Source organism: Carettochelys insculpta, chromosome 1 (genome assembly GCF_033958435.1).
Source record: "Carettochelys insculpta isolate YL-2023 chromosome 1, ASM3395843v1, whole genome shotgun sequence".
In the NCBI taxonomy this organism is placed as follows: domain Eukaryota; kingdom Metazoa; phylum Chordata; order Testudines; family Carettochelyidae; genus Carettochelys; species Carettochelys insculpta.
The window spans coordinates 375463076-375490184 of record NC_134137.1 but is presented as its reverse complement, the minus strand read 5'-3'; the positions used below and the strand labels follow the sequence as shown (position 1 = coordinate 375490184).

Sequence of the window (27109 nt, the reverse complement as noted above, 5' to 3'; positions counted from 1 at the left end):
CGTGAATAAGTAATATCTATGTACCTCACGCATTACGAGGACTGCTTCCCTTCTTTTGATGCTCGTAATTATCTCAGGCAGGACAATTAACAACCTCCCACCCCTCATCCCCCACGTAAGTTTTTATTGCAATCTTTTTTTTTTTTTTTTGTCTTCGGTACTTATAAATGCCAGTCTGTATTGGAAATGAGATCGATCTGATGAAGTGGGTCTGTCCCATGAAAGCTCATCACTGAATAAATCATTTTGTTAGTTTTCACAGTGCTACATTTCTGCTGTTTTGTTTTATTTATTGATGTGTTCATGATGACCCCTTACTTATCACAAACCACCATATTTAGTGCTGTTGATAAGTTATTTAAATCTATATCCTTTGAGATCTGGCACCAAATTTATCTTGCAGTGTACCACCAGAGTACCACGACCAGGAAGCCTGCAGCTCACTGCTGATTTAAAGCACTCTGCTTTTTGACATGTGCCTGTTAACTGGAGTCCCTGTAACATGCTATCCTTTCCCCTTTATTTTGCACATTCAAAGTCATACTATATTTCTTACAGCTATTTTCTGACCAATTTACCGAACACCTGTAACTTTCACCATTACTGAATTTGTTCCTTGCATTTTTACAATAAGCATCATGTCTTCTAATCAGGATGTCTAACTGATGCTGAGGACCCTGATAACTTTCAGGTAATGAAGGTTTATTAAAACACAGCTGTTTATGATGGCAAGTAAACTTTTGCCGGCACGTGAAATTTTGAATTTCTGACACCATCTCTTGTACCAAACCACGATATTCTGAGAAAGTGGGAAGTCAACATCTGGACTAAACACACCTGAACAGAATTAATCAATGAATGAATGAATGTACATATGTGACATGCATACAGGATCCCAAAGCACTTGGCACAGATCACTGGCTTTTACATTTAAGTCCAAATTCTGCATATGTGCCTGCAAAAAACTGCAGCCCTGTGTTCTGGGTAGCCAATGGACTGGGCTGCTCCATCCCAACTTCCCTCACAATCATGTGGGATATACAAATCCCCACAGGCAAAGGACAGAAGACAGAGCTATATAACTTCATCCCATCCAATCTAGGCCTGGGGGCCGAAATAATGAAAATGAGTCCTGAGTGAGTACATAGAGTCCTACTGATTTCAGTGGTACTGTTCAAGTGCAAATATATTTGTGGGAGGAGGGTCTTACATTCCTATACTCCTGGCAGGTCTACACCACAAACTTGCATTGGTGCAGCTGCACCAATGTAGTGCCTCTAGTGAAGACACTGTCTCCCATCAGCTTAATAACCTGTAGCTCCCAGCCAACATAGCACTGGCTTAAGGTTGGTATAGCTTCGTCGTTCAGGGGTGTGGATTTTTCACACCTCTGAGTGACCTTTTTATACAAAAGTGAGCAAGTAGCATTGACCCCAGCCTTATTTATGTATGCCCCTGAAATAACGAGGAATAAGAGGGTGGCACACAAGGAGAGGAAGGTAGATGCAAGGAACCCCTAGTGCTGGCAATAAGCTCTGTCTACAAAAGCAACAAAGTGTGCCTTTTAGTGTAAAACAAATCAAAAGCCCCAGATGTGACACCACTACAATGAGCTGTAGGGATGGACTCTGTTGGGGCCAACAGTGTAACTCTATGCACTAATAGAAGATGGGTTCTGAAGTGCCCTGGAACATCTCCCCTCACTGTGTTGCAGAATGCAACAGGAACTTCACTGATGAGAAATGTAGTTACTATAAAGGGAACAACTTCTATCACCTACCAGTGCAGAAGTGGTAGATTAAAGAGAAATAAATGGCTTAGATATTTAGCCTCAACTCATGAACTTTAATTAAAATGTTCTTTCAATAAGGATGAATCACTTTTTTTTAGGGTCTTAGAAGATGATAATGAACTTGAAGTTTTTCTTCTTTCAGGTGCATTACTCAACATTAGGGTTTGCCAGCAACAGGCAGAGTCCATACCTATGCAGACTGCTGCATAATTATTACACACTATAGAATTCTGACGCCAGAGGAATTCTTAACTAGCTGACTATGAAATTCCTGTTGAAAATATCCAGTAAAGGCACAGTAACTTCCCTGTTTATGTACAGGCCCTAACTTCTCCACAATTTAGTAATACACCTATTTTGAGAAGCATTCAAGCTTTATGAGGCTCATTCTACTCTGTCATGTCTATTTTATCTTCTCATTTGAATTTAGGGTCCTAGCCTGTGAGAGGTGGAACATCCTCAATGTTAGTGAAGTCAGTGGGAGTAGATGGTGCTAATATCTCAAAATAGGCACCCACATTGCAAGATCAGACAATTTACTTTTTGGCCCTTTGATACAGGGCTATTCCTATACAGTGTCATGTATATTTCTGGCAATATATACTTGATTAATAACAATGCACATAAAGAGCAGTGGGGATAGAGTCTGTGTGTGAGTTCCCACTGAAATTTGTAGACACCTAAACTCACTCGGCACCTAAGATTTTGTAATAAAAAGTTCCCCTTGACACCGATATTTATGTGTCTGTGCATACAAACTGTCACCTCCTGGTAGGCCCCGAGTCCCAGAGCAATCTACAAATTAGATTAGAAGAAATATGGTCAGCTGGCTGACCACAGGCAGGGCCTGATTCAGTAAGTGTGCTCAGAAGCAACCAACCAAATTGGGCCCCTCCAGCAAACTGACACAAAACCCCCAGGGATGGGATAACTTTTCACCCTGTACTTGGGGTATTCATCTGGGAGATGCTTGGTTCAAGTCCTCCCTCCACCTGAGAGGGAGCAGGGATTTGAACTGCAATCTAGCATCACTCAGCTGAGGGCTCTAACCACTGAGTTATGGGTTATTCTGTTGAAGCTCTTCCTCTGTGGATCAACAATTAAAGAGTCCTGTGGGACAGAGAACAAGTGAGTGAGAGAACACAAGCATGAGAATGACTCTAGCCCAGTGCTTAGAGCACTCACCAAGGGTGTGGGAGAACCAGGCTTCACTCAGCCTATGCCAATGACTCTGGAGTTATTCATCTAAAATCTTCAACAGGACAGACTGACAACAGGACAAGAAAGCCAATAACAGAATGTCCATTGGCCCAATGGTAACAGCACATACTTGTGATGTGACAGATGTCAATTCAAATTTCTTTGTCCTCTCAAGTGGAGGGAGGAGTTAAGCCAGGTTTCCTCCCACATTCCAGCCGAGTACCCTAATCACTGGGCTATGAGTTATAAGGGAGGGACAGCCCCACTGTGACTTGCTATCAAGAGATAGACACATATCTTTGAGGGATTTAGCAGACAATTATCTAGTCTTTTCCCTCTGCCTAGCTTAGGTGTTTTCCTGCCTGAGACTCCAGCTTTTGTGAACAGCATTATAGAACCCCGATCTCTCCCTATCCATTGCATGAGAAGCCTAGGCCTCTAACTCAAGGCTTGTGAATTGCAGTGTTCCCAAAAGTTGGGTGCTGGTGCTCAGCTCAGCAACATCTAATTCCTTTGGTGTATCAACACCTAAGAAACCTGCCCAAGGTCATGCAGGCCATCTATAACAGAGCAGGGAATTGAACCTGAGTCCCTCAAGTCCTAGCTTGGTGCACTGACCACTGGATTGCCCTCCCTCTTACATGAGAGAAACTCTCATTAGGAGAATGGTTTAATTAGCACAGAAACCACAAAGGCAAATTTTACTCTTTTGGATTGATAATGGCCATGTTTTCATGATGTTATAACAGTTAGATAATAGTAATGCCTACCTCTATTTCCAAATGAACGCAGCTTGCCAGTCCCTCTCTGGCAATGGATTCTACAGTATCTCTTCCTAATCCATAATAGTGGCTGCTGTATTTATAGGTTGCAATAAATTTACCCTGAAATTAAAACAGTGATGTATCATAGCAATGGAAAGACTGCAATAAAAACAACTTTCCTGAAGAAGCACAGTAAAAATGATTCTTCTAGACTTCTTTGGTTACCAATATATACAGCTCCACAAAGCCTAAATCACCAGTGATAACAAGGCCACCTGGGATGCAAACCTTGCAGAGAACAGCAAAGAACAGGCCTCAGGGGTATAGGCCTGTAGATTGTTTGTGAATAATAAAACATCAGGTCGCTGAAAGCAAGCAGCTGATGGGTTACAACTTTACATTGTTTATTCATTCACCCTGCAAAGAAGCACAAGATCTAAAGCGGGGAGCATCTTCTTTTACAGTGCATCAAAATGAATGGCAGCGCAGGATAAAAGAAGATACCAAAGAGGAAACTGGATACACAAAGCAAATCTGCAAGAACATATATTTGGGAATTAAATTTCAACAGTGCAACTTGGCAAATAAAACTTTCATGTCCAAAGATATTCTTTGGCAATTAAACCACACTGTCTTTGAGAAGTACACACTACATGTCAGCTCAGTGGCTTATGAATATGTAGGTTTCGCTGCTTGTGTATCTACCAATGAAGTGCTATAATTGGCTTTTTGAGCTCAAACTGTATTGGGAGTACAGCTATGCATCAGTAGCAGTAGCTGGAGACATTCTGTCTATAGAGGGAAGAGAGGAAGTCACAATGCTTCCAGGGTCAATCTGCTATTCAATGAGCTACCCTTTAAATCCCCACAGGACTCCTACAAGGCTGAGAAACGTGGCAGGAACCTATACACAAGCCTCCTTTGGGCTTTCTAACCCCACTATTCCACCCCTCCACCCCAACACACAATTTACATGTGCAAATGATCAATTATTTATCAGTATTACACTCATATATTATTTTTGCTGTGTCCATCCGTCTGTCTGTCCAGGGAGAGTTCTGCCATGCTCCCCCCAACACCGTGCTAGCCCCATCCCCTTCCCTGGCCAGCACAAGGCCCAGCCCAGCTGCCTCCCCAGCCAGTGTGGGTCCTGGCCCAGCCCCGCCAACAGAGCCCTCCCACACACACACCATGCCAGACCCAGCACCTCCCCCCAGCCAGCACAGGGCCCAGCCCAGCTCCCTAATGGAGCTCCACCTGCATTGTCCCAGCCCCAGCCCCTCCCCTGGCCAGTGCAGGACCCAGCCCAGCCCCTCCAACAGAACCCCACCCCACACCATGCCAGCCCCAGCCCCTCCCCTGTGCACTGTGGGACCTGGCCCAGCACCCCAATGCACCTACACCTTGCCAGCCCCTACCCCACCAAGCACAGGGCCCAGCCCAGCCCAGCTTCCCGATGGAGCCCCCGACACCATGCCAGCTCCCCCCGCAGCCAGTGCAGGGCCCGGCCCAGCCAAGCCCTCCAATGGACCTCCCCACACGCTATGCCAGCTCCCACCCCTCCCCTGGCTAGTGCAGGGCCTGGCCCAGACCCACAATGGAGCCCCAGCCCCACCTCTGACCAGTGCAAGGCCCAGCTCAGCCCCTCCAATGAAGCCACCCCCCACACTATGCCAGACCCTCCTCTCCCCAGAATGGGAGTCCCCCACACCATTCCAGCCCCACATCCCCCTCAGCCAGTGCAGGGTCTGGCCCATTCACTTTGGATGTGCATTACAACAAGTTTCTCTCTATAACTTTCTTCCAGCCCAACTTCTGGTTGTAAGCAGAGCTGCTGCTGGGCCTCTAGTAATACCTAAAACCCCCGTTTGATCTGTGCGCCCAGTCGTACAAAGTACTGAAGCTAAACACAGAAAGAAACAATCTAGCTGGCCATTTACACACATAACTTCCTGATTTGCATATCAAAACAAAAAAGCAGTCCAGTAGCACTTTAAAGACTAACAGAATAATTTATTAGGTGATGAGCTTTCATGGGACAGACCCACTTCTTCAGATCATAGCCATACCAGAACAGACTCAATATTTAAGGCACAGAGAACCAAAAATAGTAATCAAGATTGACAAATCAGAAAAATATTATCAAGGTAAGCAAATCAGAGAGCAGAGGGGCAGAAGGAGAGGGGAGTCAAGAATTAGATTAAGCCAAGTATGCAAAACAGCTTCTATAATGACCTAAAAAATTCCCATCCCGGTTCAAACCACGTGTTAATGTTAACACATGGTTTGAACATTAATTTTAACATGTGGGTTGAACTGGGATGGGACTCTTTTAGGTCATTATTGGGGCGCTTTTGCATACTTGGCTTAATCTAATTCTTGACTCCCCACCCCTTCTGTCCCTCTACTCTCTGATTTGCTTACCTTGATACTATTTTTCTGATTTGTCAACCTTGATTACTATTTTTGGTTCTCTGTGCCTTTAATATTGAGTCTGTTCTGGTCTGGCTATAATCTGAAGAAGGGGGTCTGTCCCATGAAAGCTCATCACCAAATAAATTATTCTGTTAGCCTTTAAAGTGCTACTGGACAGCTTTTTTCTTTTGATAGTATATAGACTAGAATGGCTTTCCCTCTGTTACTGATTTGCATATGCAATTGTGGTTACTGGACATTAATATTAGTCCTGCAATTATGCACACAACTCATTTTTTTCAGAAATCAGGCCTTGAGAGACTTTTTTGTTTAAGTGAGATGCTGAGAACTCACTGATACTATAGGATTAGTTCTGCCAAGATAAAAGTGCAGGTCTTACCGTGTTCAACATATTGTCAAACACCTCCTGAGAAACGAAGTAGTAATCGAGTCTGTTTTCTTCTCCGAAGTAAGCTGCCCTTGTGGTGTGACAGGGGCTGGAAGATATACAGTGTATTAAAGGGACCACCCATTTTCAATCATTTAAGAAGCTGGTAATGGAGGAGAAAGAGGAAAAAGCACTAGAAATCATTTCATTTTAAACAGAGAAGAAATAGGAGGCGTATAAAGAAGTGCAAATCATACCACTAATGCCGCATATTTGAAAGACTAACCTATCAATGTGAAAAAAATTGTATTACTATAACGTTACATTTGGGTTATAAATCCAATCATACTGGACTATTTCAGTTGAAGCCGTCATGGGATTATTAAGGAGAAAAGTGATAAATTCTTCTTTCCTTCCTCCCCACTGCACCCCGCTCAGCTATGTCGACTCATGGCTGACAGGTAGGAATCTTAGATATAGTAAAGGGTAGAGGGAGGCAAGTTAAGCAATTAATAGAAGGGGATGGAGGGCACAATGTTGAGTTCCAGCCCCAGCTGTAAAGTGGGGGCAGAGGGGGGGCAATCAGTGCTGGAATCACTGAAGTTGGCTGTGGAAAGAGAAGAGGTAAGGGAGTGGTTTAAAAGTACATCTCCATTTAAGGGAAAATTTAAACTATCTGACACACAAACTTTCTCTTGAGATGAGGGTCAAACAAACATGAATCTGGCCAAACAGCTAAATCTAGCTGTGAAGAAATTTTAGATTAAAGCATACAGTCCTTTCTTACATGTTCTGTTGCACATCAGCCCCAGCATATGGCTCTCAGTCACTCTTAATGGTAGGTCATGTTCCATTCCTGAGAGGTAGTACTTTGCTGATAGTGTTTTATATGCTAGGACAAGCAGATTAGACTAACACCTGTCAGGGACAATCTGTAAGAAAGACTTTTGCCTTGTGTGTAGGGGACTGGACTTGTGAGGTCCTTTGCATTTGACTCGTCAACCTACAGGGCACATCATTAGCAGAAGGGAAAATTAAACCTCAGTGACAGGATGAGCTTTTTTAGACTTCACAATGCAGTGTGCAATGAGGTAAGAGGCACGCAATGCTTGCTGCCTGATAGTAGATATATATTCGAGTAGTTTTTGTGACATTTCTAAATCTTTGCTTTTTCATTTAAATTTTTTTGTCCTTAGAGCTAGAGTTATTTGTCTAGAAATACCCATGCAACTTTAAAAATAAGAAGTCCTGTGGCACCTTATAGACTAACAGATATTTTGGAGCATAGGCTTTCGTGGGCAAAGACCCGCTTCGTCAGATGCATTAGTAGGGGGTTTCAGAGGAAGATTTAAAGAGGGGGTCTCAGTCAAGGGGAGGGCCAGAATTGACAAGGTCTATTCAGTCAGGGTGGATGTGGCTTTGAAGGTTTTGGCTTTCATTTGCTAACAGTTCACTGCAGATGACACACAGTGCCCCGTGTTCACCATTTTGGTCTTCAATACATGAAAAGCCAAACTTCAAGTAGGCAGTGTGATGCTTACAATTACTTTTCTTCCCAGATTGTGATGAATTTCTATTGTCTCTGGTATGTCCAGTTGCAACAAAACAGTTTTAAAATGTATCCCATTTCACTGACTACAAACTCACTTTGGCTGCAGTTACACTAGCAATTTTTTTTTCAGAAAAGCTGGGCCTTCTTCAAAAAAAAACCATGAAGCATCTACACATAAAATGCACTCTTTTGATCTGAAATCAAAAGAGCATGGCCCTTTTTCCAACAGCCTTATTCCTCTCCCTGATGAGGAAGAGAGCCTTTTTTCCAAAATATTCTTTCAAAAAAAAAAAAGCATGTGTAGATGCTCTGTGGGCCCTTCTTTGAAAGAGCAGTCCTTGTGGTGCCCAATTTTTCAATCGCTGGCCTGTTCTTTTAAAAGACCAGGGGCTGTGTGAATGCTCTCTATCAAAAGAGGGGATTGATCTTTCAATCTGCTTTTTTGTGTGTGGATGTGATGTTTGGAAAGAAGTTATTTAGGAAGATCTCTTCAGAAGAACTTATTTTGAAGGATCTCTGTAGTGTAGACACAGCCTTTGTGATTAGTACCCATACCCTTCACTGGAAGTTCTACATGGATCACTCTTTTCCCATAACACTTCCCACCTTGCATTCAATTATCTAATTGGTGAAGCTACAAATGGGTCACAAAGGTCACTGATTCCATGATTTTACATGGGTCCTGCAACCTCAGCCCTGGGCAGCAAGGCTCCAGGTTCTCAGCCTCCCAAGTCAGAGCTCCAGGAAGCCATGATCCTTTCCTACATTCTTGTAACCTACTTTTCAATTATGACACTCCATGGGTTGAGAAACACTGAACTAGTTCATCCTCCCCATGCGAAGAAGGACCCTGACCATCCCTGACAGATGTTTGTCTCACCTGTACTTAAGAGTCTGTAATGATGGGAATTCTAAAACCTTCCTAGATAAACTATTCCCTTGCTTATCTTACATTTACAAAGCTTTTTCCTAATATCTAACCTAAATCTCCCTATCTGCAAATTATGCCTATTACTTCTTGTCCTACATTCAGTGGAAATGGAGAACAACTGGTACCTGTTCTCTTTAAAAGAGCCCTTAAAACATTTGAAACTGTTATCAGGTCCCTCTTCTATCTTCTTTCCTCAAGACTAAACATGCACCATTTTTTGCCTTGATCAGGCTTTTCTGAACATTCATCATTTTTGTTGCTTTTCTCTGGACTTTCTCCAATTTGTTCGTATCTTTCAGAACATGTGGGGCCTAAAACTGAACATTGTACACTACTCCAGCTGGGGCCTCACCAATGTTGAGCAGAGCAGGACAACTACATTCCCTGTCTTACATACAACACTCCTGTTAACACACCCTTGAATAAATAATATTTAAGTCAGGGATGGAGGAGAGATTTACTTTTATCCTGTAATGAAATCTTAGATTTAATGTGGAATAAGCTCTCTGCTTTAACACAAATGTGTTATACATCACTGAGTTTATAATGCAGAGGATGACTGATCCGTAACTGTTGCAATGCTAATGTGTGCCACTGTTTTATCAATGAACTATGGCAAATGAAAACACTGTGGAGCACATGGACTCTATAAAACTTTCACTTCAAAGACAACTTTCTGAAAGATACTATAACATATCCAGCTTTAATGCTTATTCCTGAGCACAAACCAGATGGTTTCAGTGTCCAATTTCACTTTATTTTCTCAAAGGCTTTCTCCCATTGCATTTTTTTTAATTGCAAGGCCATGTTCACATTTGAACTGCCAGGACAGCTTACATGAAAATACATATTTAATGAGTGGAAAGTTGGAAATTTAAAACAGTAAGCCACAAAATTGCTGTAATCTTCACTCAGTAATTAAAATGCAACTTTGCTTTGTAGTTGCCATGTTCTGCTCTATTAAAATCTCTCTCTCCTTTTTTCTCACATATAAAACTTTTCAGGAATAATATATATAAACAATGCTTTTGGAAAACAGATAGTGCTTGGAAAATTCGGCCTAGTGTTCATTTAGGTGTTATTTCCAATCCGGTCTCTCAAAGCACTCACCGGCTGTTTCTACACTAGCCCCAAACTTCGAAATGGCCATGCAAATGGCCATTTTGAAGTTTACTAATGAAGCGCTGAAATACATATTCAGTGCTTCATTAGCATGCGGGCGGCCGCAGCACTTCGAAATTGACGCGGCTCGCCGCCGTGCAACTCTTCCCAACGGGGCTCCTTTTCGAAAGGAGCCCGGCCACTTCGAAGTCCCCTTATTCCCCTCTGCTCATAGGAATAAGGGGACTTTGAAGTGGCCGGGCTCCTTTCGAAACGGAGCCCCGTCGGGACGGGCCGCGTGGCAGCGAGCCGGGTCTATTTTGAAGTGCCGCGGCCGCCCACATGCTAACGAAGCGCTAAATATGTATTTCAGGACTTCTTTAGTAAACTTCAAAATGGCCATTTGCATGGCCATTTCAAAGTTTGGGGCTAGTGTAGACACGGCCACTGTGTATCACATTTGATTTTTCAAGTCTTCTAAGAATCACAGATTTTCTATAAAAAAAAAAATCCTTTGGGCTTGCTAGTTGTGGAAGTTAATCTAGCATTATAACATTACAAACACAGAGTAGATTGTCTTCACGTCATAGGACTTGAGTTGAAGGAAGTACCTATGACATAACATTACCAATACTCAATTTAGAATTCTGTAGTGTGGGGCAGCCAAAGAACTGATTCTACTTCTACATTGTCACCTATTATATATGCATTTATGGCTCTGTTCTTATGACATATTACATTACTAACCAGAGGCCCACATTGTGTTAGGTGCTGTGCATATATGTAGTAAGAGACAATCTAAAATAAGACAAAATGCAACAAATGAGAATAGCAAACACAGAGAACTGGAGGAGATATGATAAGAGCAGCAGTAACACGTGGCTGCACAGATTATGACAATGTGTATTATACAACACTACCATTGAAATGTAGAAGTTGCAACTGGTGAAGAACGAAGGATGCCCATTTGCTTTGTCAGAATTACCTACATAAAATATATTACACTGGTTCAGCTCCCTTGAAATTTAGACTCTACAGATGGTGAAAAAAGGAGCATTCCTATTTTGTAGGCATTAGCCACAGAAAGCATAGTGCACTAGTTCAGCCATTATATCACCATCCTATTAGCTTCTAGATGCAATATGTAGATGCACCACATAGATTCAGTTTTGCAGTGGTGTGCAGCAGACTGACAACTTCTTGCAATATCATGAATGAACTTTACTGAATTAAGTTAAACCCTAAAAAATTAATTTTAACATCTTTGGATTTCATTGTATTAAAATGTAATTATGAATGTGCTGGGTTTGATCAGGCTTCAGGCAGGGGGCTGGACTAGATGACCCCTGAGGTCCCTTCCAGCCCTAGAATTTTATAATTCTATGTGTTACTGTGAATTTGTATGCATTACCCAGGGAAACATAAATAGGAGAAAAGCAGGGGGTGATTAGACAAAATCACTCAGATTGTAACATTTCCAGAGAAGCTACCCATCCCAGCATAGTATACATACACTGGGTCCAACTGGACTCTCCAGGGACTGACAGAAAAGAAAAGCATTTTTGGATAAATAGGCTTAAACTGACTTTTGGCCTTCTTCCTGACACAGCAAATGGACCAGACTCCTGGATGATGAAGGGTTTGAATCCTTAGGACAGGGGTTGTGGGACTGGGCCCAGCAGAATCCAAGTTAGGGTTGGGGTTACTCTGGCAAACTTTTGGAACTTATATCAGTTCCTTTATTGTTTCAGTACATTTCCTCTAGTGCTTTGTATCTTCAGGATAAAGTCAGTTTGCCTAGGAAGTGCTGCGTGGTAACTCAAATCTGCTGACAATCACTCTGTTGGCTCTGAAGAGAAAGCAAGCAGGAGTCCTCGGACAACTGGTATGTTGTGAAATACACAGTGAAGGCAGGGAGCTATGCAGCCTGGGAATTCCCTGATCTGAAGTGAGAAATATGGAGACCTCCATCCAGAAAGGCAATACAGTCATACCCCGAGATACACCCATTCGGGTTATGAGAATTCAGGTTTACAAGGACTTTGATTTAAAACCCTTAACTCGTCTTACGAGGCATTTCCTTGAATTTACGAGGACCGATTTCAATTTTATGTGCCTCAGCGGGACACGGACGCCCTGCAGCGGGAGAAAGGCTGCAGCTCCAGGCAACAGCTACCCGCAGCTGCATCCTGCCCGGCACGTCTCTCTGCAGCGCCCGGTGGCGGTTTCCTGGAGCCCCCAGCCCAGCCTTTACCTGTGGCTGATCTGAGTCTCCACCTCGGCTCTGCAGCAGCAGCACACCCCAGCCCAGCCGGTGGTTGTGGGCTCCCAGGTGCTCCCGCAAGACGTCGCTGCTGGGCGTGCAGCCCATCCCGGCCGTGCCCCTGCGGCTCGCTCCCTGGGCAGCTAGGGGGCCACCGCTGCCCACCCTGCACAGCTGTGCCTCGAGCGCCGCTTGCTGCCTTGGCATTCCTTTGCCTTTAGCGCCTCAGCCGCTGCTGCTGGGGCCTCTCTGCTGCACAGCCCTGTATGAGCAAGGCATCGCCCCTTGCCAACTGGGGGCCTCCTGTGCCTGCCTAGCTCCCCACGCTGCCAGCCCCTGACACTGCCCCCTCCCCACTTAACCTAAATTGTCTCAAACTGATGGAGCAAGTTTACCTGTATCTGAAGAAGTTGTTGAACTGTCTGCAGATTCTGTGAGAAAGTTCTCGCTTTCCACAGGCCAAGGGTCCAACTAATATTAACATGGGGTAGGGAGCGTCAAGACTAGGCAAAGTGCTGCAACGGGAAAAACCAAATAAGGCACAATTACACTTCCTACAATGGACACTTGCACTGACATCACATAAGATCTGTGCAAACTGTCTATCTTCAAGGGAAATAATCTAATCTATAGTAGGGGGATAGGAGAAAGAACCTAACTGGCTTCAACACTGAGCTTGATAAATTATGAAGGTGACAGGATGATAAGACTACCTTTGATGGCTAGTATCTGACCTGCGACTGCTAGCATTAAACACCTCCAGTGGCTGATGATGGGACATTCAACTGGGAGGGCTCTGAGTTACTAGAAAGGATTCTTACCCAGGAGTCCGGCTGACAGGTCAGGGTCAATGTGCAGCAGGTCTTACAGGCTGGATTAGGCTGTGCCTCCTCAAACAGCCAGGTGTGGCAGTGCCCATTCACCACCCTGCCCAGGGCCCCCACTCGTGCGGTTCCTCAAGTCTAGTCCTGTTTGCTCCAGACAGTCTAGGGCTCCGCATGGCCTGCCTTCCTGGCACACCTCACCTGGGCAGGCTGTGGCCACATACTGCCCACCTTCCTCACACTCCAGAGCTGGGGCCACATGCCACCTTCCATCACCATGCTTCAGGACTTGGCAGCGTAGCTGGGTCGATGCACCACCTGCTGTCCTGGACTGGTGGGAGTGGGCTGGGCCATGTGCCATCTGCTGCCCACCTTCCCAAACTGGTAAAGGTGAGGCTGCATGCCTGCCTTCCACATGCTTGTCAGGGACTAAGGGAGCACTAATCTGGGGAGGGGCCTAAGGCTGCTGACCATGCTGGAGTAGAGCGTCTAGACTCCAATCAGTGGGTGGAAGGGGTATGTCTTCAGGCAGTGGGGGCACAGCTTCACCTGCCATCCATGTCAGGGTCAAACTGACTGCCATATTTGGGGTCGGGAAGGACTTTTTCCCTGGGTCAGATTATCAGAGACCCTCAGAGATTTGCTCCTTCCCCTGCAGCATGGAGCACCTGTCACTTGCAGGTTTAAACTAGCACAAATGGGAGATTCTCTGTTACTTGAAGTCTTTAAACCATGATTTGAGGACTCCAGTAAATCAGCCAGAAGTGAGGGGCCTACTACAGGGTGAATGGATGAGGTTCTGTGGCCTGCAATGTACAGGAGCTCAGGCTAGATAATTTTGATGGTCCCCTCACCTTAAAATCTGTGTGTCTATACTATTCATATCATTTGCCGCATAGACAAAGAAAGCAATGGAAAATTGAGTGTGTACATTTATGTAAGATTTAAACATAAAAAACAAAAAAAAATTTCATTAAAAAATTCCACAGCCTTTTTTTTGTATTTATTTATGCAAAAGGAAGGATGTTAAACCTGGTGTTTCCTGCTCAGACTGGAATTTGCATTTACTGCCTTTCCAGAAATTCCCTCTGAAGTCACAGTGCTGCCATGGACTGCTAAAGAGTTGCCCAGCTCCATCTCAGACAGGGCAACATTTCCATGTTGGCATAAGTGAGTCCTGACCCTATTTAGGACCAGTACTGCAAACCTTTATAACTCTCATGAAAGGAATCTCGTTGACTTGAGATTGCAGGATCAAAGTGATAGTTTGTAAAGTGCTCTACAAATGGGGTGAAAGACACGAAGGATTATGGGCCAAAACTTGGATAGCATTAAGCACCCTTTATTCTCACTAACTGAAGCACCAGCAGAATAGGATGCAAAGTGTTTGCAGAAACATAGAGGTCTAACTTTAGACACTCATTTTCATGATGTTTTAGCCTAACACAACTACCTCTCTGAAACCTATCATCATAGAGGTATAAGGCAGGTATCTTTCTTGAGAACTGAGCATTTGCAAGTAACATATTCAGATGTTACAGTCCAGAGCTCAAGTATCAAGGGTAATGAAGGGTTTAGTTATACTGATTTCTTGCTAGTGTTGGAGACCACTGGATGCAAGGGAGGTCTCTGGAACTCAGTTTGTCTTAGTAAAGACATGAGCCTCAGAAGAGACCTCAGACATTTTCATGGCATTGAGAAGCTCTTGGAACCTGAACACTGCTCTTTCTGTGGCCAGAGATTTTCAGTGACCAAGGCTTCTTTTGCAGAGGTTTAGCACTTCTGCTCATCTTATCAGTTTCCATCAACTTGGAGCACCATGGTCATGGAAGCTTAGACAGGGATGCAGATAACCTCCCCAGGGACCTTTGACAGGGACAGCAAAGTGGCTGAGTTGGTTACCACCTTCTCCTTTATGTCCCTCGATGACTCAACTGAGGCCACAAGGGCAGCAGGTCTTTTACCCGAAAGCTATTAATGATCTTGATCTGTAGATAGGTGAGGTATTAGCAGTCTCACACCTTGAAGCTCCAAGAGACTGAAACCCAAAGAAAGACAGGCCAGTCTATGGCCGGGGGAGGTTGTCAAAGCTCAGATACAAAGCTGGCTTTAAGGCTTGTTCCTCCACAAGAAGCCTGAATTTGATCGCCCTGTTCCTAAGAGATCTGCTTAGAGATCAAGCATGAATCTTACATTTCCATGGAATACAAGCATCTCTCAAACACTTGAATGACCGAAGGTGTCCATCACTGGCCAGGATAGACTCCTGGCAGAAAAGACAATGTTTAAAACCTGGTGATCCAGGCATACCCCAGAAATAAAGAGTTCAAACTTACCCCATTAAACAAGGAAAACAAAGCAAAGAGAAACTAGTTACAAATACAAAATATTTACAGTGAGGGCATGATGGGACATACGGCATGTGGGTGACCTGAATGCACACTGCCACCAAAAATCTCTGCTCAAAGAAGCAGGGTGCATGAGCACCTGAAGTGGAGCATCCTTAGGTATGTGGCTTTTATTCAGGACAAACAGACATATTTATGCAACTTTCCCAAACATAATCTTTACAAAACACTGAGATATTCAAAATTTCAATGTGGTAACAATGTGCAAAATAGTCTCCGTATATATTCTGCATCAAAAAGTGACTATTTTGATGCATTTGATTCAAGTCCTGAAACTCCCCCTTCCTTCACTGTTATTCCATGTTTTCATGTTGCCTTTCCCCTTTTTGCCATTTGCTGTCAGGAAGGGATCTTTGTTCAACCCAGAACAAGCCTAACAGATGCCAGTGGCAGCAATAGCTAATACAGTTAGTGAGTGAATTATTTAAAATGGACCATTTTAAAGATGGGGAAATCCATGAAATATGTTTAATAGCTGGTGATTCCAGAATTTATCTACACCAGTGGATGTCTACTCATTAATCTCTCATGGCCATGGTAACGTGATTAATTATGCCAACCCAGCATGTGAAGAGAAAATCAGTTTCTTATATTTCTACTATATCCCTTTACACATACATATAATAATACACAAGTACCTAATATAATCTAGTAAACTGCAGATTTCTCTCTATTGTCATCTCCTTTACAAAGTTGTGCCATATTGTGTAACTAGACAACATATAATCACAGGCTGAACCTCTCTTGTTCAAGACTCTCTGGTCTGGCAACATCCATGGTCTGGCAGGACCATAGATGTTGCTGGACCAGGGAACCCCATCCACTTAGGTTGTTAGGGGCTGGGGCCTCAGTCAATCTCGCAGGCATCCGCACTGGCTGGAAGTGGAGCTGACACTGGCTCTGGACAGGGATCCTCAGAATCCAGGAGCAGGGAGCCCTGGTGGACCGGGGCATGGAGCCACTGCTTGCCCCAGGCAAGCAGCCCCAGCAGCTGGGCATGCAGATCTGCCGCTGGCCCCAGAGAGTGTTGGGGGAGCCCCAGTGTTCAGGGGCAAAGAGCCCCACTGGCTAGAGCAGGTGGCCCAGAGTGGCCTGACAACCACTGGTCCAATAAATTCCCCTGTACAGGGTCCCGAGGATGTCACACCAGGGAGGTCCAACCTGTACTTCATGGCTACGTCTACACTAGCACACTACGTCGAAGTACCCTATTTTGATGTAAGAACATTGAAATAGGCTACTTCGACGTGTATCGTCTACACATCCTCCAGGGCTGGTGCCATCAACGTTTAATGTCGAAGTAGAGACAGAGAACATAGAAAGGAGCCGCCCCGGAAGGAAATGCGGAGCGTCCACACACACAAGCACTCCCCATTGAAATAAGGGGCCAGCAAAGCCCCAAGCCACTCCCTTAAAGGGCCCCTCCCAGACACACTCAGCCTGCACAGTACGAGATCCACAGAGCCCACAACCAGTTGCTGACCTTGTGCACGCAGCATGGACCCCCACCAGCAGCAGCAGCAGCAGCAGCAGCCAGAAGCCCTGGGCTAAGGGCTGCTGCACGCGGTGACCATAGAGCCCTGCAGGGGCTGGACAGAGCGTCTCTCAACCCCTCAGCTGATGGCTGCCATGGAGGACCCCGCTATTTCGACGTCGTGGGACGCGGATTGTCTACACACGCCGTACTTCGACGTTGACTGTTGAAGTAGGGCACTATTCGCATCTTCGGATAGGAATAGCAATTTTGACGTCTCGCCGCCTAACGTCGATTTCAACATCGAAATAGCTCACGGAACGTGTAGATGCAACGCATACTATTTCGACGTTGTGCCAGCTACTTCAAAGTAGCCAGCTAGTGTAGATGCACCCCATATGATTATACTTAGAACTGTAATGTCTTTAGTGACAACTGCGGTCATTTACTCTGATCTCCTGTATAACACATGCCATAGGACTTCAAGTCCGACAGCTATGGCTGACCCAAAACAAATTTCTAGCAACAATAAAACCACCACAACCCTTGGTAAGTTGTTCTGTTAATTACCCTCACTCTTACATAAAAACCGTTTTACTTCTCATCTTGATTCTTTAGTATCAACTTCCAGTTGTTATATCTAACTTATACCTTTGTTTGCTAGAATAAAGAGCCCTCTGTCACAAAATTTCTTTTTTCCATTTATTTATAGACTGAGATTTAGCTTTCACATGTATCTGAAGTTGTAGAAAACATGACATTCTATCGCATTATTTATATAATAGAATGCTCTATAATTGAAAGCAATATTATATTGCTTATGCAGAAAGGATATTGCACAATGTTAATGTTGACATTTTGCGATGGCTAAGTGTACAACTATTCAACTTCACATTTCTGTATCTAGTTTTAATGGAATTTATTAATAATACAGTAAATAAAAATGTCTTGCATGTGATCTAATGAGATTAATGCAAATTAACTATAAAATGTGACTACAAGGAGCATTTTCTAATTTAGAAAATTGGAAAAAAATCATCAGTAGGAAGATTTCAGTAATGAGTCCAGTACATGCTTTTCCAGCTGAGCACTGGCAAGCACTCAAAGCTTAATTAACATTATTGGTTGCTACCTTAAGTGCCAGACCATATGTTTACCTGTTTGTTTACACAGTACTTCTCATTGAATAGAGAAGTTTACAGAAATGTATATCTCCAGCACTGAGCTCACACACATACTCATAAAGAAATACCTGAGAACTGGGCCTATGTCTATGCCAGAAGGGATGCGAAGCCTGGATGGCTTCCAGCAAAGCAATTGTGCTATTCAAGAAATACAGCACAATCCTGCAAGATGTTAATTACCTTTTGTAGTCTGTTGGGCTCCTTGAGAACAATCAGAACAATGGAGAAGAGGCTCAGCATCTCTCAGGATCAGGGTCATAGAGAGGAGGCCATTTTAACTATAGGAATCACAACGAGCATCTTCTAAAATTGTAGATTTTAGAATTACTAAAGTTGGGATCTAAATCCGAGTGCACAGTTATGAGTTTAGATTCCCAAACTGGTGCTTAGGTGCTAAATTAGGCTTTGGGGAACTTAACTGATGATTTGCATGGCCAAATCTTGACTTTAATAATAAAGCTACATGTGTCCACAGCACTTTTCATCTGAATATGTCAAAGCACTTTACACTCATGAATTAAGCCCAACGGCCCTGGTAGGCAGATAAGTAATAGCTCCATTTTATAGATGAAAAATGAAGCAGAGAGAGGTCACACATCGTAGGACAGCGGCAATATGGGGAATAGGACCGACATCTGACTCCCAGTTCTGGGCTTTAACCAGTAGTCAGCATGTGTCCCTTCCACATGCAGACCCAGACAGAATTCCATAAATGGAAGCTTGAAAATTTGGCTGTGGGCATATAAATTGTACTCTGAGTTGCAAAGTAAAGCTATTTTGCTCACAATGGGATGTCAAGTGTGTGAGGGGAAGGAGTAAATAGAGTAGAAAGAAGATAAATTTTAGAGCTGTCTTCTCCCTCTAGAGATTTTTAAATTGCTACTGGGTATTGACAAAGTTTTTGCATCCTTCATTTATGGTGCAAATGGCCATCTGCTTCAACAGATTGTTTAAAAGAAACAGAGCTGTGTGCAATCTGTCTCAGAGCTTCAAGGTGAGCAACTAACGTCATTTCACAATCAATTCAACGAAGCAGGATACGCCTAATTTCCAGGCTGACAGCAGCAGACTGCAGAATGCCTACTCTTTCTTAGACTAATTTAAAGGTGGAAGAGGGACAAAGAAATGGCCCACTAAATAACAACATATTCTGCTTTACCTGAGTGCCACCTACAGGACCAGATGGGAACTGAAGATAAGATTACCTGTCAAAGATCCTCTGTGGCTGCATCATGCTGTACATAATATGGGTCATGTGATCTTTAGCAGCAACTACTTCTGGAGGAGGATCATACTTGTTCACTGCAGCAACCTGTTTCCAGAGTCAGAGGCATAGGAAGGGAAAAGTGAGATTCTTCTTACCCGCAATACCCTGAATAAAACAGTCTGGATAATGATAGCTTCGTATTATATGGGGCAATCCTTATATCGGGCTTCTCTGTGATTGTTCGACTATATAAAGGTTTTAGGAAATTTAAATAGAGCTCAACAAAGAGATGGAAAATATCCAAAACTAACTCACCATCTTTCTTAGTTTAATCCCGTCTTTTTTTAGCTGTAGGGCTAAGGCTAGGGGAAGCAGATCATCTCATAAAAAACATACACACATTGTGTTTACATTTTCATTATTCATTACTTTTTCTGTTCTTAGTGTTGGCAAAAAAAGCCAGATTGAAAATCACAGAGACAGAAATCCACCCGTTATTCCCCAGGAAAGTGAAAGCATGGGTACCAGAAATGCAAGCTTCTTTCAAAATGGTCCAGAAAATGTACTACAGCTTTTATCTAGGAGGAAATAGGAAGTCCATCCCATTCTTGGTCCATTTTGCTGAGATGTCTAGTCATGTTACTGAACAATGGACTTTTTTTTTTTTTATGTAGACAGCAGCCTATTTGGACAGGGATTATGAACTACCATCTCATTTCATACAAACATCAAAACACAGCTAAGAGATGTTAGCCCTTTTGGCTACTCTCTCTCAGTCACATTTAAACCAGTGATTTGGGCCCTGGCTACAGAGGAATCATATTTGGAAACAATTCTAATATGGGTGACAAGGCTGGAATGAATAAACTAAGGATCATTTTAAAAAGGAAGTTTTTTGGCCAAGATGACAACTTTGGCGAGCAAATTGTAAATTCTTCTGATTCTAACATACGTTTGGCCCATGCTTTCTAGTCTCACATACACAGGTATCATGTTTAAATGCTAATTCTAAATACAGCTCCTCTGTAAGTATAAAAGGAGCCTTAGATGTAAAACATTCTACACAGTACCAAGTAACTAACTAGTCCCTCCTGTTATTTCTTACAAAAGCCTCTTTTAAAATCTTATCCTAATAAAAACTGCTAAAAGAATAACCGATACTTTATAGCATTCATTCTATTCACTCTGCAGTAACATGGTGATCGCAGTGTCAAAGCTCTTTACAAATATTAATTAATGATTCTAAACAAATAAAAGACAGTTACCTGTTCTGTAACTGGTGCTCTTCGAGACGTTGCTCGTGTCCATTCCAAGATGGGGGTGTGTGGGCGCATTCCCCATCACTAAACATTTTTTGCCCTAGCCAGTAGCCATAGGGTCAGTGCAGCGCCCCCCAGAGTAGCACCGATATGGCAACCAGCATATGCACCACCCGACCCTCCCCACAACCCCCACTCAGTTCCTTCTTGCTGGCAACTCCAACAGTGGGGAAGGCGGGAGGGTTTTGGAATGGACACGAGCAACATATCTCGAAGAACACCAGGTACAGAACAGGTACCTATCTTTCCTTCTTCGAGTAACTGCTCATGTCCATGCCAAGTTGGGTGAATACGAGCCAATGCCTAGGAGGCGGGGTCAGAGCCTCGAATGGACTGTAGGACAGCCCTGCTCACCACAGCGTCTTCCCATCTGTGCTGTGTCAAAGCGTAATGTGCTGTAAACATATGAATTGAGGACCAGGTGGCTGCCCTACACATGTCCTGGATAGGCATCTGTGCCAAATACACCACAGACGAGGCCTGCACTCTTGTGGAGTGAGCCCTAACCAGCGGGGGAGGAACCCCTGCGAGCTTGTAACACTCCTTGATGCACGTCACTATCCAGGAGGAAATCTGTTGGGCGGAGACCGGAAGGCCCTTCATCTTATCAGCAACTGCTGCAAAGAGTTGCTGCGTTCTTCTAAAGGGCCTAGTCCTATCCATATAAAGGGCCAGAGCCCTTCTAATGTCCAAGGTATGTAAACATTGCTCCCTCAGGGAGGTATGGGGCTTTGGGTAAAATACCGGTAGGGAAATGTCTTAGTTAACATGAAACACGGACGCCACCTTAGGTAAAAACACAGGGTGAGGTCTCAGCCGAAGTTTATCCTTGTGAAACACTGTGTACAAGGGGTCCAACTCAGATACCCTCCTGGCTGAGGTGACTGCCACCAAAAACCCTAATTTGTAATTCAGAAACAGCAGGGAGCAGGTAGCCAGGAGTTCACAGGGGGCCTCCATAAGCTTGTCTAACACCAAACTGAGATCCCACGGGGGCAGTGATGCCTGAACCTGGGGCTTTATTCTTTCTAAACCCTTCAGAAATCTTTTGATGGTTGGGTCTGAGAACACAGATGTTCCATGACCCATGTGAAAGGCTGAGATAACAGCTAAGTGCACCCTAACCGAGGAGAGGGACAAGCCCTCCTGTACCAGACCCCATAGATAATCTAAAATCATCAGGATGGGGGCCTGCGAGGATGATAGCCCTCTGTGAGACACCCACACCGAAAACCTTTTCCTCTTGGCCAAATAAGTCACCCTCGTGGAGGGTTTTCTACTCAGCGCCGGTGTCGATGTAAGTGCAGGGGTTGGCACTGGTGTCACGTCCATGAGCCCCCATCGCTCCGTTTCAGTGCTACAGCACCTGTGCTCCATAAATGGAGAAGGACCCTGCACCATCACCTGCAGCGGTCCTTGTGTCACTCAAAACGCCTCCAGCATTAAGGGCAAGTCCAGCACCTGCGGGCTCCCGCTCTGCATTGCCTTCAACGGACGTGCATCCTGCCCTTCAGCAGAGAGTGCCAGAGTCTTGGACTTGAGGCCACCCTGCTTCTCCGGTGAGCGATGCCTCTCGTGGCTCCTCCTCTTCATCAGCACTGGAGATTGACTCCTATGGCACCAAGAAGGCAACGGTGCCTATACCTGCTCTTGGTGCCAGGAGCCCTTAGGCAGCACCATGGTTGATGGCGCTGGTGCACTTTGCACTGAAGAGGCTCCACTCTCTGCTCCTGCAGGAGACCCTTGAGGCTTAAGAGCTGCCTCCATTAAGAAGACTTTAAGGCGTTGGGCGCTATCTTTCAAAGTTCTGGACTTAAGGCCTTACAAATAGGACAGCGATTATGCAAGTGTCCTTCCCCCAAGCATATCATATAGGCTGAATGGGGAGTCACTTTTTGGCATGCGTTTGCTGCATTTTGAACAAGTCTTAAAGCCTGGGGACCCAGGCATTCCCCAGCGCCAAGGGCGACGGAAAGCCCTGCCTTGGCTATGACTTAAACACTGAGACTAGCTATAAAGTACTAAACTATTTACACTTCTTCAAGAACTATTTACTCTACAATAGGGTACTGGCTAAAGATTTGAGCAGAGAAAGCAAGAGCTCCAACGACCAGCAGCACGGCAAGAAGGAACTGAGAAGGGGAGAGGGGTTGGTGGTGCATATATTGGTCACCATATCAGTGCCACTCCAGGGGGTGCCACACCGACCCTATGGCTACCGGCTCGGGCTAAAAGCTTCTGGCGATTGGGCATATGCTCTCGCACACCCAACTTGGAATAGACATGAGCAATCTCTCAAAGAAGAACTAGGGACTGCTATGACTGATAAAATTTATTTTTTCATCAAGAAATATAATCTTAAAAACTGGACATTGATAAATTAGTGTTGCTTTGGACAATACAACAGATGTATTGTCATGTGTCAGAGACTTAAAAGCAAAACTGAACTAAACTGAACCTAGTGGCTGGAGTGCAGCAATTTTTTTTCCCTCTCACATAAAGCAATTTTTATCAGCACATAAATATTTATGAACACAGCTTGCATTTACCACCTTTGCCCAGAAGGAGACAAGATTATTTAGCAGCATTTCATTACTATATGGTGTTTCCAATAGTTGTCATATACCTTTTCTTCCACTTTAATCTTTCTGTGATCCAGCTCTGTTAGCCGGAGCAGCACGAAAATAACCAAGAGCCAATATTCTGATTGTTCCTGGTAGAAATAAGAGAAACATTCAGTTCTTTTCACCTTTACACATATAAATATTCAAAATCAGCTATGAAAATAATATCCCAAAGGGCATCTTATCTTAACATCTTATAATAATATGCTGTATAACATCCTTTACCATGATAGATTTCTCTACGGTGTAAAAACAGATCACTTCCCTCCTCAATGAAACACAGACTTCTCTAGAAGCAACACTGTGCAACAGTTTGGAACAGAAACTGAAAAATACCATCTCCAACTGAAAATGTACAGGGAACAAAGCTGGACAGAAAGCGATTAGCCACAGGTAATAGATAGTAACCCCTGGTTAATATCACTAATCTTTCTAGACTTGTTACGGGAACTTTTCTTTAAAGTTAGCGTATACATATAATCACTATGCATGCTTGTAAATCACAAAAAAAATCCGATACATACTAACAAAGTATAATTAACAATTAAATAGGAAGCTGACATCTTGACAACTTGCTAAAGCATATAAATTCTGAGAAAAGTCAAGTCCTGTTAAAACATTGAAATTCAAAGACGGTCTCAAAGCCGTTTTAAGATAATTGTTGTTTATTTTTTCCACATAACTGAAAACCCTGTAAATTAACTGGAAAAAACAGACATGCATGTATGCACACATAAACACTGACACATTTTTAAGGGGTAAAATTCTGCTCTCAAGAGAACATAAGAACATAAGAATGGCCATACTGGGTCAGACCAACGGTCCATCCAGCCCAGTATCCCATCTGCCGACAGTGGCCAATGCCAGGTGCCCCAGAGAAGGAGAACAGAAGACAATGATCAAGTGATTTATCTCCTGCCATCCATCTCCTGCCCTTGTACTGAAGGCTAGGGCACCATACTTTACCCCTGGCTAATAGCCATTTATGGACCTAACCTGCAAAAATTTATCGAGCTCTTTTTTAAACCCTAATAGAGTCCTGGCCTTCACAGCCTCCTCCGGCAAGGAGTTCCACAGGTTGACTGTGCACTGTGTGAAGAAAAATTTCCTTTTATTAGTTTTGAACCTACTACCCATCAATTTCATTTGGTGTCCCCTAGTTCTTGTATTATGGGAAAAGGTAAATAATTTTTCTATATTCACTTTCTCCACACCATTCGTGATTTTATATACCTCTATCATATCGCCCCTCAATCGCCTCTTTTCCAGACTGAAAAGTCCCAGTCTCTCTAGCCTCTCCCCATATGGGACCCGTTCCAAACTCCTAATCATCTTAGTCGCCCTTTTCTGAACCTTTTCTAAGAGCTTTGACAACCGTGATATAAAAGGGCTAGCAGCATCATTCAGTATTGGGTAAGGGGTGTAAATGATCTTCCTGACCTTGGTTTGACTCCCCCACAAATTTTCATAGGTCCCTATGCTGCCCTCCCCTCCTCACACCCACCTCTGCAACTTTGCGGGACATGACACAGCCACAGATAATGTTCTGTGTGTGGTGCCCATCTCCCATCACTCGAGAATTTTTCTGAAACGAGGCAGGGAGCTGCAAGGCCGAGAAGGAGTGGCACATTTCCAACACTTCTTTATGTTAATTCCTTTGCAAGCAACAATAGACTATTCTCCAGGAAACCACCATAGAAATCAACAGAGTTATCTTTAAACTGGAAGGAGAAGGGAAGTCCTTAATATTTCTTCCCTGGACATTAGAAATCACCCCAAAGTTCAAAGAGGAGCTAAGATCATCAAAGCAGGATGCTAGTCCATTTTATCTTCAGCACCATCCAAGACAAATTATAAATACATGGTGCACAAAGTCAGTACATAAAATTTTACCCCACTTTAAAGGTTTCTGTCATTGATAAATGGGCTGTTTTAGCTCATTAATCAGGGAAGATTGCAGCACCCTTGAATGAGAAACCAGCACATCACAAAGAAACAAAGACGATGCCCATTCCAAGGGCAGACAAGGTGAATGAGGTAATATCGTTTATCGGATCAGCTTCTGCTGGTGAGAGAGAGAAGCTTTCAAGCTTACACAAAAAGAGCTCTGTTTAAGCTCAAAAGCTTGTTTCTCTCACCAACAGAAGTTGGTCGAATAAAAGATATTACCTCACTCACCTTCTTTCTCTAACAGGCTGGGACCACCACAGCTACAATGGCAATTCCAAGGAGAGAGAGTTTTAAAAGATGGCAGTTCACTCAGAATTCAGTCCAGCTTAAGGTTGCCAACCCTCCCAGTTTTGCCAAGAGTCTGCCAAAAATCAGGCTTGATCGCTTGGAGAGTCTGATGCCAAACTGGGAGACTGACCACTGAAAGTCTAGCAGCCCAGTGGGAGGTTAGGTACATAGTCTGCCTGGACAACCGGCCCTGTGCTGCTCCCAGAAGTGAAGCTGCCAGCACGATCTTCCCTGCAGCCTCTAGGCTGTGGGTGGGTGAGAGGACTTCAGTGCACTGTCCCTGCCCCAAACAAAGACTTTGTAGCTCCCACTGGCTGGGAAGTGAGACCAATGAGAATTGCAGAGGCGGTTCCCCGCAGACAGAAGCAGCACCTGACCCTGCCGCCTAAGGGCCACAGGGATGTGCTGGCTGCTTCTAGTTACCGAGATCCCATCCACGGACATCAGTGGGAACTGAATGAGGGTCCTAAAGCTTTTAATTATTTTAGAGGGGTATACCCAGCACCTGTTTGTCCAAACATAGCTCTAACATTTAGACACAGGATGCAAGTATATGATAGATAGATAGATAGATAGACAGACAGACAGAGTTCACTGCAAGTATATTTTCAGTTACCTGTTCTCATAGGTAGCTAGTTATGTGGTTGTTGGAGACTAGCTTCTCCCCTTGTGCCTGAGGCCGCACCCCACCCTTCCTCCCCCTACTCCTGCATGAGCCCAGAGCACTTCCAGTGCCAGGCAGCTGTGGGAAGGGGGCAAGGTTGCATCACCAGGAGGCCAGCCCCAGAGCGGAGGGCAGGAGTGCCCCCAACCTCAGTGCACTTGGTGCTATGGCTGCTGCAGCCCCAGGCCCCATACACCAGATGATATAACTGCAGCGCCTCCAGCCACTGAGTGCCAGGCGGCAGCCCCAGAACGCTGGGCCGTGCAGTTCTGCTGCCGTGTGTGCTGAGCAGCCATGCAGCAAAGCCCAAGTACCTGGCAGGCAGCGCAATCCCAGAACCAGCCTCCCCAGCTCCTAGTGGAAGGCAGGCTAGACAATCACAGCCAGCCTGAGCCAGCCAGGGCAGAGTGCTAGAAACTATACAAAGGGGATGGACCTGGGGGCAGCACATAGGTGGGGCCATGATAGGCTGTTTGGAGAGGCATAGCTGCCCCCTGCCTATGATACCTGCCATCTATACTTGTTCACTTCTTTCTTACCTGTATTGGGTTCCTTAAAAGATTGAGCACCCTGAGGAGAGGCAGGTCTTCAATATATTCCAGCTCACCCAGTTCAGAAATCTAGTTATTCACAGAAAAAAAATAAATCACGTGAGTAAAAACAGCCACATTGGCCAAGATAACTACAGGGAAGAAGAACCTTGGTGTCAAAATGTAAAATGTGGACACAGAAAAACCATTACGCCTATCAAATGTGCACAG

The 27109-nt window shown here is 44.3% G+C and overlaps 1 protein-coding gene across 1 annotated transcript in view; it reads right to left on the bottom strand.

Moving 5' to 3' along the window:
• LRGUK (leucine rich repeats and guanylate kinase domain containing) overlaps window positions 1-27109 on the bottom strand; it is an 83080-nt gene that overhangs the window by 38137 nt on the left and 17834 nt on the right. Inside the window, exons 7-12 of the mRNA XM_074984191.1 lie at window positions 26888-26968; window positions 23449-23535; window positions 19502-19608; window positions 12802-12921; window positions 6572-6668; window positions 3763-3876 (exon numbers count right to left, since the gene is read on the bottom strand). Coding sequence (XP_074840292.1) covers window positions 3763-3876; window positions 6572-6668; window positions 12802-12921; window positions 19502-19608; window positions 23449-23535; window positions 26888-26968 — 606 coding nt within the window. The remainder of the gene's footprint in view (window positions 1-3762; window positions 3877-6571; window positions 6669-12801; window positions 12922-19501; window positions 19609-23448; window positions 23536-26887; window positions 26969-27109) is intronic.